Below are 15947 nucleotides of genomic sequence, written 5' to 3' on the forward strand. Positions count from 1 at the left end.
TTATGTGTATGTGTGCAGGTATATGCATGTGGAGGTCAGAGCACAGTTGTGGGAGTTGGTTCTCTCCTTCCATCAGGTGGGCTTTCAGGTCAAACTCAGGTTGTCAGGATTTGTGGCAAGTACCTTTACTTTCTCAACAATCTCACCAGCCCCAGACAGGTCATTTACATTTTCTTGTGTTTCCTGTCCCCATTAGAATATTAAGGAAAGCATGTACTGGTATATATTCTCTCTTGTTTTGTTTGCTAGTAACACATGATTGATTTCTACGTGCTGATTATAGAGCCATAGATGGGTCACTAGAACCTGTCGCCTTCATGTGTACTAGAGCAATGTAATTTTGAGAAATAACAGATTTGTTCACATTTGTCCTGGTTCTTAAATACATATAAATGTTCTTTTAAAAGTTGCTTCTAGGGCTGAAGAGATGGCTCAGAGGTTAAGAGGTCCAGAGGTTAAGATGTCCAAAGGTTCAGAGTTAAATTCCCAGCAAACTCATGGTGGCTCACAACCATCTGTAATGAGATCTGATGCAGGTAGAATATGTATAAATAATAAATAAATAAATCTTTTAAAAAAAAAAGTTGCTTCTAGGGAGGCTGGATAGTCAGCTTGTCAATTAAGAGCACTTGTTCTTGTAGAAGACGCAATTCCTAGCATTCAAATGGTGGTTTATAACTTACTGTAACTCTAGTCCCAGGGGAATTTGATACTCTTTTCTAATTTCCAAAGACACCAGGCATACATGTAGAGCACATATGTACATGTAGGCAAAACACTCATACATATAAAGTAACTTAAAAAATTTACATCTAGGTAGTCTTTCAGAGGCCCTCTGTGGTAGCCTCAATGGCAGGCTCTTTGACACCCCCCCACCCCAACTAGGCCACAGAGGAGGACTTGGCAGCCAGTCCTGAAGATACCTGATAAACCAGGGTCAGATGAAAGGGGAGGGGGTCCTCCCCTATCAATGGACTTGGAAAGGGGCAGGGAGGAGATGAGGGAGAGAGGGTGGGATTGGGAGGGAATGAGGGAACAGGATACAGCTGGGATACAAAGTTAATAAACTATAACCAATATTTAAAAAATGGTGAGGACAGAAAAAAAAAATACAATAATCCAAAGTGGGAGAAAAAATTTACATCTAGGACTCTAAAGATAGCTCAGTAGCTAAGAGCTGCTTTTTTTGTTGTTTTTTTTGTTTGTTTGTTTTTGTTTGTTTTTTTGGTTGTTTGTGTTTTTTTTTTTTCTTCCAAGACAAGGTTTCTCTGTGTAGCCTTGGCTGTCCTGGACCTGCTGTGTAGACCAGGCTGTCCTCAAACTCTCACAGTGATCTGCCTGCATCTGCCTCCCTGAGCACTGGGATTAAAGGCATTATGCCACCACACCTGGTTTACTTTAGCTGTGCTTACAGAGGACCTGAGTTCAGTTTTCAGCACACAAGTCAGGGTGGCTCATAAGTGCCTGTAACTCCAGCTCCAAAGGCCTTCTTCTGGCTTCTTTGGGTACCTGTATAGGTGCATAGATACACAGACACATACATATAAATAAAAATAAATACCTAAAAAATTACTTCTAAATTACAAACCATTTGTCTTAGTTGGGGTTACTGTTGTTGCAATGAAACACCATGCCCAAAGCAACTTGGGGAGAAAAATAGAATCTAGGACCACCAGCCCAGAGATGACATCACCCGCAATGGGCTGATTCCTTCCACACCCCCATCAATCACTAACTTAAGAAAATGCCCTGTAGGCTTGCCCATAGCTCGATACGATGGAGGCATTTTTCTAATTAAGGTTTCCTTTTCTCAGATGACTCCAGCCTGTGTCAGGTGACTATCCAGCACATTGTCTTACTTTTACTGGCATTTTATACCTACAAGTGGTGGCAAAATATGAGGAATTTTACATGTGTATTCACTAACTCATATAAAATTATACACTATAGTCATGGCTAAATGTAGAATGAGCTGCTTTCTAGAGTCCACTGGGAGAGTTGATTACAGAAAGTTCCAGTGCCACTTACTGTCCTTTTGTGCCTTCATTATTGGTCCCAGTGGCCTTGTAGTAAGGTTTTAGTGTGCTGCTTCAGTTCTAGCTTGGGATGTAACATTTGTGTCAGGGCTAACATTTTAAGTTTTAGAAATGCCTACTTTGGGTTGGAGAGATGGCTCATCAGTTAAGAGCACTACCTGCTCTTCCAGAGAACCTGGGTTCAATTCCCAGCTCATAGTAATCTGTAACTCCAGTTCCATGGGATCCAATACCCTCACACAGATACACATGCAAACGAAACACCAGTGCACATAAAGTAAAAATAAATTATTTAAAACAAAACAAACAAGAAAAAGAAATGCCCACTTTCAATGAAAAAAAAAGAATCCAATAAAAAGGCATTTTTAGGCAAATACCTACATACTTAAATACCTATAAAACAACTGTATTAATTGGTGATGGCTTGAACCAGAAGACTGAAGTATCTGAAGTATGCAGGAGTACTTCTGTATCCTAAGAAAACTTAGACTGCTTGCATAGGAAATGACTCATTCCACTTAGATTTTAACCTTTGCTGAGTAAAGTACATATTTTATTCAGGTTGCCCTTGTTTTAACCTAATGCCTTGTCTTGGGTTTTATTCAGTGTCCATTACATAAGTTACTAATCTTGGACTGACTTTTTCTTTCTTTTTTTTTTTTTGACTTATTTTATTTTGGGTTGTGTGTATACAGGTGCCCAAGGAGGTCAGAAAGGGACGTCAGATCCCTTCGAGCTGGAGTGCAGTCGGTGTGACCAGCTGGCATGTTCTAGAAGAGCAGTAGATACTCTTAGCCACTGAGCTATCACCCCATAGGCTTCCTATTCTTGTTGATAGATGTTCTTGATACATACTGGTCAGGTATTTCGTACAAAGTCCCTCCGTTGATATTTTTCTTGTGATTAGACTATTTTGGGGTAGAGAAACACAAAATATAAAATTTTATTACACTATCAAGAAAATGTGTAATGACCATAATTTATGACTTTCCACCATTAGTTTGGTCACCTGATTAAAATATCATATCAAATTTCTCGTTTATAAAATAATTATGTGTAGTCTGTATCCAAAGAATTTTGTCTTTCATTTTGGGTTTTGTCGCTAAGATAACTTATGCAAATATTCCTAGAATCCCAAATACTTCTGGCCCCAAGCATTTCAGATGAAGAATACTCAGTTTATATCAGAATTACTAACTTGTACTCTCTACAGAATATAATCTCTTGTGACAAGGAATGTGTGATTCCTCTTGCCTTTCATCTTACAGACTCCGTTTATTTTCAGACTCCATAGATTTTTTTCACACATATTATTGATTTGTTTCTTATATTCATAATATAGATGGATTGCCATTTTTCATTCCATTCTGTGATTCCTCAAACCTACTGAATAATTTGAATATTTGTAAATATAAAGGCTTACTACTCTTTTTGCTGTAAAGTTTGTGGGTTTTTGACAAATACATGGTCGTATTACAATGTTGTATAGAATAGTTTCTGTGTCCTAAACAATCTCCTGTCTTTACCTGTTCAGCAGTCCCCTCCCTTTTCTTCACTTTCTCCTGGTAGCTACTGTAGTTTTCATTTTCTAGAATGTCAGATTAAATTACACAACATTTAACCTTCTTCAATGGTGTATTAGTTAGAGTGTCTATTGATTCGACAAAACACCATAACCAAAAAGTAAGTTGGGAAGGAAAGGGTTATTTGGCTTATACTTCCATGTTGCTGTTCATTATTGAAGGAAGTCAGGACAGAAACTCACAGGGCAGGGACTTGGAGGCAGGAGCTGATGCAGAAGCCATGAAAGTATGCTGCTTACTTGATTGCTTCCCATGCTTACTCAGCCTGTTTTCTTATAGAACTCAGGACCATTAATTGAGAAAATGCCTTAGAGCTGGATCCCCTGGAGGCATAACTGAGGCTCCTTCCTCTCGGATAGCTCTAGCTTATATTAAGTGGACACAACACCAGCCAGTACAAATGGCTTCTTTGACTTTGCAGTTGTGTTTAAGATTCATTCATGTCTTTTTGTGGCTTGGTATGTCATTTTCTTTCTGATTTGTTTTTGTTTTTTTTTTTGAGACAGGGTTTTTCTCTGCAGCTCTGGCTGTTCTAGAACTCTCTGTAGACCTGGCTGACCTTGAACTCACAGAGATCCATCTGCCTCTGCCTCCTGAGTGCTGGGATTAAAGTTGTGTGCAACCAAGCCCAGCAAGTGTGACTGTTTTGCCTGCATGTATATATGTGTACATGCCTGCCTGGTGCCTGGAAGGTCAGAAGAGGGCATTGGATCCCCTGGGATTAGAGTTAACTAGATGATTATGAGCTTCTGTGTGGTGCTGGGAACTGAACTTGGGTGTTCTGGAAGAGGAGACAGTGCTCTTAACTGCTGAGCCAACTCTCAAGCTCTCTTTTCTGTTCTTATAAGTTCTTCCAAGGTGAGCTATAAACGGAGGAATTTGTTGGTTCCTGTTAGCTAATCCAACCCTGATAAAATTTAGAATAAGTGTTTCTTAATGTCTTCCTTGGGTTGGGGTAAGGATGGGTTTAAAGAATAGTTTCTGTGACTTACAGAAAACTTGTCAAAGGGGTGAATGGGTCAACCATCTGGTCCAGGTTACAGAGGGAGGACACTTAAGGTTTATTAAGTGTATGGGTTGCTGTGTGGGTAAAAACCATGTGTGTCATGCTGGTGATGTGGCTCAGTTGCTAGAGTGCATGCTTAGCATAAAAACCTGGGTTAGATCTCCAGCACCACATAAACTCAACTTGGATGCTCTGCATATAATCTCAGCAATGGAGAGACAAAGTAGGAGGATCAGAAGTTCCAGGGCATTGTGTTGTGGGTGCAAATGTGTACAGACATACGCTAATAACAAATACATTTAAAAATCACATTTTTAAATCTCAGGATTTAATCAACTAAAAATAGTGACTCTTGGGGACAGATAAAGACACTCCTGTAAAATCACATTGTAATCATGAATGTGGCAATCATTCATTGGTTATATACTATTGAATGGTTAAGGCTCTTTTGCTCGTAGAACATGAAAGTAGATAACTGGCCTTGAGCTCATGTTTATGTAAACAGAGGTTGTCTTACAGATAGACATTTTAGGGGCTGATAGTGCCTGCAATTCCAGCTTTAGAGGATCTAATGCTTTCTGCTGGCCTCTTAGGCACAACTTTACCCCCATCCCAGACACACACGTACAAAAAATTAGAATTAAATATAAATCACAGGTACAACACTCTGTCTATTTGGTACTCGGTACTTCTTCTATAGAAGATAGAAATTGAGAAGTATAATTAAACCTTTTAAATGGAAAGATGTTGGATGTTAACTTGTTGCAACGTGGTTGGGCTTTAATGGACTCTTAGATTTGGTAGTCATCTGAAGTTGGAACTTATGTTTCCATGTTCCTACTAGAGTTCCTCTTGACTTTGTGTCTCTTTGGATGTGCTTCATCTATTTGCCAGATTTGGTAAATAACCAGAATATCTCCAGTATTATCAGGCTTTCTGTCATATCAGGCTTTCTGAGTCTGGAACTAAAATATTTTCAATTTGACTATGAGGTACCCTTTAGAACCTAAAGTGTAGGACAGAGTTCCCTTTTATAATATATGCATGACAAAAGCCAATTAGTAAGTGACATTGAGGGTTACACAACTGTGGGTTTGTTACAAAAGGTCCTGGCCAAAGGGCCTATGTATCAAAGGCTGGCAGAAAAATGGCACAGGAAGGCCAGCTTCCATTCTTACATGCTTGGCCCTTGTTTGAAAGGTTTGCAAGCCTGGGAAGGACTGTTTATCTTTTCCAAGGGAAGTTCCTTGTTCTCCCAGTGGCCAGAGGTCAGCTTGCTTAATGCACAGCCAGACTGTGGGCTAAGTGAGCCAAGAACTGAGGCATTAGGAAAACATGAGTTGTATTTTCAAAATAATGTTAAAATAGCCTTGTTAGTGTGGATTAATTTGTCAGATGTTTTTTGACTACTTTGAACCAGTGCTGTGAACAATTTGCTTGATAGAAATATAAGATTAAATGTAACTCTTGCTTTTTGTTTTTGTTTTTAAAACATGAGTTCGTTAGCCTAGGCCTGTGGATGACCTTGAGTTTCTGCCCTGCCTCTCCTCCAGTGCTGTGATTACTGATGTGTCCACCATTCCCAGGCTTTGGGGTGCTGGGGTTTAAACCCAGGAGTTAGTGCATGCATGGCAAGTACTCTGCCAACAGGGCTTCAACCCCATTCCCAAATTATTTGTCTCTGTGTATATACATTGTATATGTATATGTCTGTGTGCTTATCTGCATGTGTGCATGCCAGTGCACACCCACCTGTGCATGTGGGTGACACAGATCAACATTGACTCTCCTCTTTCATCCCTTTCCACCTTAGTTTTTAAGACAAAATCTCTCTCACAGAACCTGGGACTCACTAGTTTGGTTAGGCTGGCTGGCTCACCAGTAAGCTCTCAGGGTCCTTCAGTTACAGACGTGTTTATTCTTGCACCCAGCTTTTATTTCTGTACTAGGGCTCCAAACTCAGGATCTCATGTTCACTTAGCACATGATTTAATGACTGTTGTTTCCTCAGCCCCTAGATTATATAACATTTTGATGACTTAACTAGATTAAAGATCTAACTCTTGGCCCATTGAAGGAATGTGAAAAAGGAGCATTGTAGTTGAGCTGAAATGAGTTGCCTATATATATGTGTAGGTATAATTTGTACTTTGAATGGTTGGTTTGAAGAATTTTATGGGACTTTCTCTTTGGCTGCTAAAGGAGTATTGATTGATAAATAGCAGCCAAGTAGAATCTAAGAGACAGGGTGGCTGGTTGCTGCAGTGTTGATGTTTGTTTTGCTGTGATCATTTATCTTTGGTAGTTTAGAAAACACTTTTGTAGAAGAGATAAGGTTCTGAAAAAAGAGATCATAGTAACAAAAGATTAAAGAACATTTTAGACTAGCTGGATCTGTTATTCTTGTCTGCTGTAGTCTCATCTGAGAGTAAATCAAGTTAGAAAGGACTTTGGTGGGTACACAGAGAATAAGCTGAACAGCTCTTCCTGTGGACTTCATGCTATTTCATTTCTTATGTGATAAGCTTCTGTTGCACACCTGTAATCCAAGTTGTTTGGAAGTTCAAGGCCAGCCTGGGGGATTTATTGATAACCTTATTGACAATAAATATCTGTCATGACTTTTTCCTTTATGAAAGGCAGTAGTGATTAAGATTTTCAGGAGTATTGCTCATTTTCTGTTTAGTTATTTGAGTGGTTTTTCAGATTCATTATTCCACATGAGATTTGTGCTTACTCTTTCTTGCTCTTAGTGTGATTTAGAAATACCCTGCCTTTCCCTTTGATTCCTGACACTCTCAGATGACTACATTTTTCATTTACACTGCTTATGGCTACACTGACTTTGTTCTTTATTTTAACCTCCAGGGTCATCTAGTAGCAGGCATCCAAACCAGGCAACGCCAAAGAAAAGTGGTTTAAAAAATGGCCAAATGAAGAATAAAGATGATGAGTGCTTTGGAGATGATATTGAGGAGATCCCAGACACAGATTTTGACTTTGAGGGGAACCTGGCTCTTTTTGACAAAGCAGCTGTGTTTGAGGAGATTGACACCTATGAGAGGAGAAGTGGTACCCGTTCCCGGGGTGTCCCAAATGAGCGTCCTGCTAGGTACCGCCATGATGAAAACATCCTGGAATCGGAGCCTATTGTCTACCGAAGGATCACGGTACCACACAGTGTGAGCAAGGAGTTTTGCACAGGTGAGTTTTGTTTGGGTTTGTTTTGTTTTAGACGGGGTCTCACTACGTAACCCTGACTGGCCTGAAACTCCCCAAAGATGCACCTGCCTCTGTCTCCTAAGCACTGGGACTGAAGGAGTCTGCCCCTCAGCTGTTCTAGTTTTTATTTTATCCATTTTTATTTTTAAAGGATTTGTTTATTTTATGAATATGGATGTTTTATATACATGCACATCTATCTGCACACCAGAAGAGGTCATCGGATCTCATGAGACCTCAGTTATAGGTGGTTGTGAGCCACCATGTGTGTGCTGGGAATTGAACTTAGGACCTCTGAAAGAGTAGCCAGTGCTCTAAACCACAAAGCCATCCCTCCAGTTTTTGACTTTTTTTTTTTTTTTTTAAGTCAGAAACTTTGTCTTAGTCACTGTTTCATTGCTATGAAAAGACACCATAACCAGGGCAACTCTTATGAAAGAAAGCATTTAATGGTGGTGGGGGGTGTTTATAGTTTCAGAGGTTTAGTCCATTATCATTGTGCAGAGAACATAGTGGTAAACAGGCGTGGTGCCGGAGAAGTAGCTGAGAACTACATTCTGATCCACAAGTAGGAGGGTGGGGTATGGGAAGGGAGGAGAGGGAGAACAGGAGCACCTAGGCCTGGTGTGGGCTTCTGAAACCTCAAAGCCCACCCCCAGTGGCACACCTATTCTAACAAGGCTACAATTGCTAATCCTTCTAATTCTTTCAGATAGTGCTACTCCCGGGTGACTAAACAAACATTCAAATATAGGAGCCCATGGGGCTATTCTTTCTCAAATCACCACCAACTTGTCTTTAAATTTATGGCCTTGAAGCACAGGTGAAAGTAGCTGGAGGAGATGTAATGTGTCTCACAGTGCCCTTCTTTGTCCCCCAACCATAAAGAACCACCATACTTCTTAGAATACAGTGTACAAATCATTGTAGCTGAGTGATCCTAAAAGCCAGAGGGGAAACCATAATTGAGCATAATCCATCCAACCACCTCTGCTAAAGGAAAGGAATTGAGCATAATGTTTCCATCTTGGTTTGAAGAATATGGGGACTTTACATTGTGAATACTCAGTTAGAGGAAGAAATGACAGCTGAATTGCATTCAGAGGGATTTCTGACATGGCTTTTTGATGCTAGCTTATGCACACCTATGAAGAATAGGCAAACTGCCAGTCTAAGACTGAAGTTGTTTCAGTTTTTCACTGGTAGACCCTGATAGGGCATGCCTCTTTACTGCGGAAATTTTCTTAAGTCACAGTGTGACTGCCAAACTCCTGGAGTTTTAAAACTACTCATGTTGAGACAGGTAGTCTTGCTCAGACTTTAGGCTTTTTTTGTTTTGTTTCTACAGACAGGGTTTCTCTGTGTAGCTCTGGCTGTCCTATAACTCACTCTGTAGACTAGGTAAGCCTCGAACTCACAGAGATCCACCTGCCTCTGCCTCCCAAGTACTGGGTCCAAAGATTTGTACCACCACTGCCCAGCCTGATTTCAGGCTTTTCAAAGGCAGTTAGTTGCCCATTAGGCATACTCCTGATCTACCAATTACAATTTCTGCTGTGGCTCTCTGCTGTCATTCTTGTGCTGCTGCAGAGGTGGTTGGATTATGAAGTGTATGGATTCCTGGAATTATTTAGACCACAGGGATTCCTGAGCTGGGGGAGATGATGGTCTGCCTTGTAGTTAAGTGACTAAAAAGGTTTGAAAGAGTCCACAGTGGGAATGAGGAGAACATTTCAGATCCTGGAGAGTCTTGAAAAAACATTTCCTAAAGAGAAATGTCTCATGGATAGGAATAGAAAATTCTGTCCTCAAGAAATTATTTTCCAGGCTGGAGAGATGGCTCAGAGGTTAAGAGCATTGGCTGCTCTTTCAGAGGTCCTGAGTTCAATTCCCAGCAACCACATGGTGCCGTATAACCATCTATAATGAGATCTGGTACCTTCTCCTGTACCCTCTTCTGGCCTGCAAGCATAAATGTATGCAGAAGACTGTATGCATAATTAATACATCTTTTTTTTTAACAATTTATTTAATTTTATTTTCTGTGCATTGGTACAAAGGTATCAGAATCCCTGGAACTGAAGATATAGACAGTTGTGAGCTGCCATGTGGGTGCTGAGAATTGAACCTGGATCCTTTGGAAGAGCATGCAGTGCTCTTAACCACTGAGCCATCTCTCCAGCCCCCAATTAATAAATCTTTAAAAAATTATTTTTCATCAACAAATGTGCTACATGTCATTTGTGCTGTTCTTGAACCAGGCAATAGCAGCTTGTGCTGTGCAGTGTAAGTGGCATTCTACTAGTTCATGGCAGTAGAAGATGCTGGGGACAAGAAGCCCAGCAGCCTCTTGCCACATGGTTTTTTCTGTTCTCCCTAACAGTGGTTAGTAGAAATAAATCCCCTTTGTTGAGCAGTATTCAACTAGCGAAGAGCTGGACAGTGTTCAGCTCCAAATGTTTTAGCATCAGAACAAGGCTATCTGTCCAGGATATTTGGAGAAACAATCTACTTGGTTAAACCTGTTTCTCATGTGAATGTGGACAAGTTCAGAAAGGAAGACTGTAGTATAAGAAAAATCTGATTAATGGAAAATAGTGAAAAACTTTTTAATTTTTTAAAAAATTAAAAAGCAGTGTCTCAGAAATGGGCCAGGCTAATCAGTAATTTACAGGAATGACCTGGAGAGCCCTCTAGTGTAGCTTTGTGGCATTCAAGTTTTGAATACTAGATGCTTTTGTTTTTGCTAATACCCGGAGTAGTGAAACAAGGGCAGCATGTTCCTTTCCCATTTGGTGGTAGCTTGAGTTTTAGAATGCTAAAGGCTTGCCACTGCTGTCCTAGATATTCATGCTAAGTGATGTCAACAGCATATAAGCAGGTATTTGGTAATTGGACCTACTCCCCTTACCAATCTGCTTTGCCAGCAGAGGAAGAGAGAGTGTGTGGGGCATGTGGGCCTGAGCAGACCCGAGTGTGTGTGTGCACATGCTTATTCAGTAGTTCTGTTGATTGGGAAAATACATTCAGGGGTCAACTAAATTTAGTTCCTTTTTTAACCCAAATTTCTCTGGAAAGCTCTTTTTGGTTCTTTGGCATTGCTGCTGTTTCTACTGGGACAGATTGTAAAGCAGTCTGACTAGGCCTGCCCTATAAGATAATAATGTTCAGTAGTTACTCCAGAATGGATCCACACTCACAAGTTGGAAAAATGTGGAAACAAATTGTTTGTACATGTGTATGTGAGTATACAGTGAAGCAGTCCCGGGGAATACTGCTTAGTGGTGGTAGGGTGCCAGAAGAGAGTTTTTGCTAAATGTTTATAGTCTTCTAAAATGCAAAATGAGGACCATTTGGGTCTGACAAAACACTGCTTGGGCTGGGAAGATTGCTCAGTCAATAGAGGGCTTACTGTGCAAGCATGGAAATCTCTAATCTGAGTATGGTTATGCAATACCCACATAAACACGTGTGGTGTGCACGCGTGTAATCCTAGTGCTGGGGAGGTGGAAGCAGGAGGACAGGTTCTTAGAGTTTTCTGACCAGCCGGTGTATCAGGGTCTATTTTAGACCTGCTCTTAAACTAGTAAGATAGTGGCCAGGTGGTGGTGGTAGTGGCAGTGCACACCTTTCATCCTAGCACTTGAGAGGCAGGCAGAGCTTTGTGAGTTCGAGGCCAGCCTGGTCTACAGAGCAAGTTCCAGGACAGCCAAGGCTATACACAAGAAACCAAAACTTAAAAAAAAAGAAAGAAAAGAAAAAAGCCAGGTGGCACACACCTGTAATTCCAGCACTCTAGGAGGCAGAGGCAGGCGGATCTTTGTGAGTTGGAGGCCAGCCTGGTCTACAGAGCGAGTTTCAGGACAGCCAGGGCTACATAGAGAACTCGGTCCAAGTAAGGTAGTGAACAAGGGTAACACTGTTTTAACCTCTGGCCTTGATATGCATCCCCCCAAACACACAAACACTAGAAGAAACTGCTGTCTTTATTGTTTGTAACCTGCTCTTACAAATGTAGGAGCTGAGCATGGCGGCACAAACTTTTAATTCCAGCACTCTGGAGGCAGAGGCAGGCATATCCCTGGGTTTGAAGCCAGCCTGGTCTACAGAGCGAGCTTCAGGACAGCCAGAGCTACACAGAGAAGCCCCATCTCAAAAAAAACCAACAACACAGGATTTAGTAGGAAGAGCTGGGATACAGCTTAGCAGTCAGGAGCTTGACTTGCTCAGGGCCCTGGGCTGGTCTTCAGCATGAGGCTAGGAGTGGGGAGTATAGGAAACACAGGGGTACCCTGTGTGCCCAGAGTGCAGTGAGGGTGTGGACAATAAGAGTGCTGGGAGTTGAAAGGCAGGCAAGCTTAGGATGGAGTTGAGAGCTTTAGTTAGGAGCAGAACAGAAGCTCTTTGGCAGGATTTTTGGGCTGAAAAGAGGATATTTATTGGCAAACTGGGCAGGTATTGATGACTAGTGTAAGTTAAAGGCTTGGGAGGTTATTCACTAGCTGGATTGGTTGAGGATAGATTTTGTAAGGGTGACTAGAAGGCAATAGAAAGAGCTTTAGACCAGAGCACAGAGGATCTTGTATTATCTTTGCTAGCCTTGTATATTTTGTCCTACACCTGGAGAACAACTGAAGAGTTTCATTTTAATTTAAAAAAATTTTGAGCCAGGTGTAGTATGGCACACGCCTTTAATTCCAGCACGCAGGAGGCAGAGGCTGGCAGATCTCTGCGAGTTTGAGGCGAGCCTGTTCTACAAAGTGAGTCCAGGACAGCCAAGGTTATATAGAGAAGCTCTGTCTTGAAAAAAAAAAAAATATTGTTTCAGTGTTATGCATATGTATGCACAATGTGTGTGTTGCATGTATGCTACAGTGCACATGTGGGGTCAGAGAACAACTTGGAGATGGGAGTCCATTTTTTCCACTGTGTAGGTCCCCAGTCTGTCAGTCTTGGTTGCAAGTGTCTTTACCCTTTATGCCATCTCACCAGCACAACCGAAAGATTTTAGATCAGAGCACTGTATGATTGCAGTCTTTCATCCTGGTAAGATTTAGCACAGAATGAGAAGGGCTGAGGACACTGAAGCAGGATCAATTTGGCTCTCATGATGAAACTACTGTACTGGGATTTTGGACCATGAAGTGTAAATTCAAAGACAAGAAAGACATGACAGGAGAGTTTGATACAGTATGATGACTGAAGACAGGTAAACTGTTGAATAAGCCGGAGGTTTGAGAGGCATTGGATGTGTATAGTGTAGGAAGAATGGATCGGAGTCTAGCTGTAGTTAGGTTGCCTGACTTTATAGAGAGCTGTGTATGGTTTTTGATTTGATTCCCCACCCCTCTTTTCCTCTGCAATGCCTTGTGGTTGAAGCCAGACAAAGAAAAAGATAGAGGTGCCACTGTGAAGGATAGAGAGGTAAGGTGAAGGATAGAGAGGTAAGGTGAAGGATGGAGAGTTAAGAGGGTAGCTGTGAGTTTCAGTGTGAAGGCTTGTGAGTTCTAATGCCAGTAGGAAGCCACTAAGCTTGTGCCCTTCACTGTAGAGTGGGGAAATCGTTGTCAAATAAAGTAGATTGGAAAGCAGCTTGCACAATTCCAAGTTCCTATTGGTTACTCCGTAAATACTTGAGTTTAAATGTAGTTGCAAAGGCTGCCTCAGTAAGATTACTTCAAAGCATCAACATTTACAAAATAGACCAAGTGCTAGATACTAGGTACTAGATAGCTAGATACTCAGTCACCTCAGGACCTTTAGAGTGCTGGACAGCCAAATATGTAAATATCTAAATATAGAAATGGGTTCAGTGCTTATCTGTGGCTGAAATGGGTGGTGGCAATTGGTGCATTAGCATTATAATTAACAGCATAACTGTGAGTATTTGCTATATCCAAACACCATTCAAAGGACTCCAAGTAGTAACATCATATGATTTTCATAGCATCTCTGTGCGATTGGACTATTGAGTTTATTGTCTTTATTATCTCTGTTTTGCTAAAGTTTTGTTTTAGGTGGCTTGATCAAGAATGACTTGAACGTCATTCAAACTATTTTTCCCCAGGTTCTTCTAATAAATTCTCTATTTATGAACCATTCCTTTTAGAGAAACTTCACTTTTAAGAAAAAATTGTAAATCTCTCTCTTTCTCACTCTCTTTCTCTCTGTTTGTGTGTGTGTCTCTGTACGTGAGTGTGTGCATGAGAGTGCAGATGTTGTCAGAGTCCATAAGAGAGAGGTGGATCCCCTGGAGTTAGAGTTACAGACAGTTATGAGCTGTCTGACCTGGGTCCTGGAAACTGAGCTCCAGTCCTCTGTGAGATCAGTACATGCTCTTAACTGCTAAGCCTTTGCTCCATTTTGATGGAAAGACTTTACTAGCCTCCACCATTGATTTTCTGCTATATAGCCCTCTTCTAAAAGGATGGGTAAGTCCGTTGAATGCTAGTGGTAGAGGCATTGACTACAATTATCCTGTCAGCTTTACTGAAGAATTATCGACTACCTCTACTCTGTCTGCTGAGATTAAGAAAGCAGCAAAATCCACACTGAAATGATTATTGTCTTGCAAAGGATCTAGTCCCAAGTTTGAGTTAAGCGCCCTGGCTTTAACTCATGTGCTAACCCTCAGACCCATTTCTCCTGACCTCAAGAATCTGTTCTGACCCCTGGCCAGCGCTGGTTTGTCTCTGCCAGCTTGTATTTCTTCCCATCCTGGCCAACTGAGTCTTTCAAGCTTTGATGGGGTGTCTTCTCCCTTTGGACAGGTTTGATTCATCACTTCTACCTGGCAGTTGTCTTTCATAGTTGGCATTCCATTCTGCCTCTGAGCTTGGGCCACTTTTCTCTGTTTCTTGTCACCAAGAGTCTTTCAAAAACCCTCTAGCATTTTCAAGATTAACAGTATATTTATCTCTTTAAGGAAGCTACGTTCTGTTCCATGCCAGCTTCCATCTTCACGGTGGGGAATCCAGGAGAGCCTGAGCTACAGAGTGAAGCCTCATCTCAAACAAACCAAGTAGTGAGGGAATCTGGTATGCTTAAAAAGAATTCTTCTTCAGGAAGAATTCCAGAAGAAATTTTAGATTTTGAAGAGGCTGCTGAAGAATTTTAGCCTAAAGACTGGAGGCCTCCCTCCATGGCTGTTATCTGTTATGTTTGTTTTTTTTTTTTTTTTTAAGATTTATTTATTATGTATGTAGTGTTCTGCCTGCATGTATGCCTGCATGTATGTATAATGAGATATAGATGAGTCACCATGTGGTTGCTGGGAATTGAACTCAGGACCTCTGGAAGAGCAGACAGTCCTCTTAACCTCTGAGCCATCTCTCCAGCCCACTGTTATGCTCTTGAGGAAACTGCTTCTCTCTTAGAATTGAGTGTCATATCTCATGACCTCTTAGACCATGGAGCCAACCCACTAGGTAAATTCCTACCTTAGTCTCTGCATGAGCCTTGAGACTCATCACCTTCCCATTACAAACTAGAACAGGTGCTATAGAGAGCACATTCCAAGGGACAACCTCAGAGGAGGCAACAGGAATTGAATTCAATGTGTTTTGACTGGAACATGAGACTGAGCAGAAGTAATGAGCCCAGTCTCTGAAGTCATGTCTCTGTAAGCAGACTGCCTTAGTAGCCATTTGCTTCATTGGGTTCTAGTAGATCCTCCATCACCAGAGTACAAAAAGTTAATAAACTTGGAAACCATCATAGTGTCTTGGCCTGTACAGTAAGGCAGGTGGTTGTCACAAGCCTTAAGAGGTTGGATATTGGTTCCACTGGGAAGGGAGTCGCTCAGCTTGTTGCTGAAATTTTAAGAGTCTGAACTCAAACAAAGGGCTGGAGGAACTGGAATCTACTGCATATTGGCCTGATATCTCCAGTTAGGTTTCTGGGCTGATCTCTCCCAGTGTAACTACATTGCTGATATATATCTTCTTGCTCATTCAGTGCCATGGTTGCTTATCCAGAGTGAAAAAAAGTTTGATTTTAGAGTATCTACCATCTTCCTTAAAGGATGTACATCAAAGCCAGTTGTTTGCCCAACTGCACCCTGACTCCTTGTCCTTCCCAGTTATATTGTTGGAATAGCCA

General features: G+C 41.3%; 1 protein-coding gene across 2 annotated transcripts in view; it reads left to right on the top strand.

Annotated features, from left to right (window-relative positions):
- The window catches only part of Edc3 (enhancer of mRNA decapping 3), a 41955-nt gene that overhangs the window by 10194 nt on the left and 15814 nt on the right, over positions 1–15947 (top strand). For both annotated transcript variants that reach the window (XM_055622420.1, XM_055622419.1), the window contains exon 4: positions 7494–7829. In XM_055622420.1, the coding sequence (XP_055478395.1) occupies positions 7494–7829 (336 nt within the window). The remainder of the gene's footprint in view (positions 1–7493; positions 7830–15947) is intronic.

The sequence above is a fragment of the Psammomys obesus genome, unplaced genomic scaffold (genome assembly GCF_907164565.1).
Source record: "Psammomys obesus unplaced genomic scaffold, mPsaObe1.curated_primary_1811, whole genome shotgun sequence".
In the NCBI taxonomy this organism is placed as follows: Eukaryota; Metazoa; Chordata; class Mammalia; order Rodentia; family Muridae; genus Psammomys; species Psammomys obesus.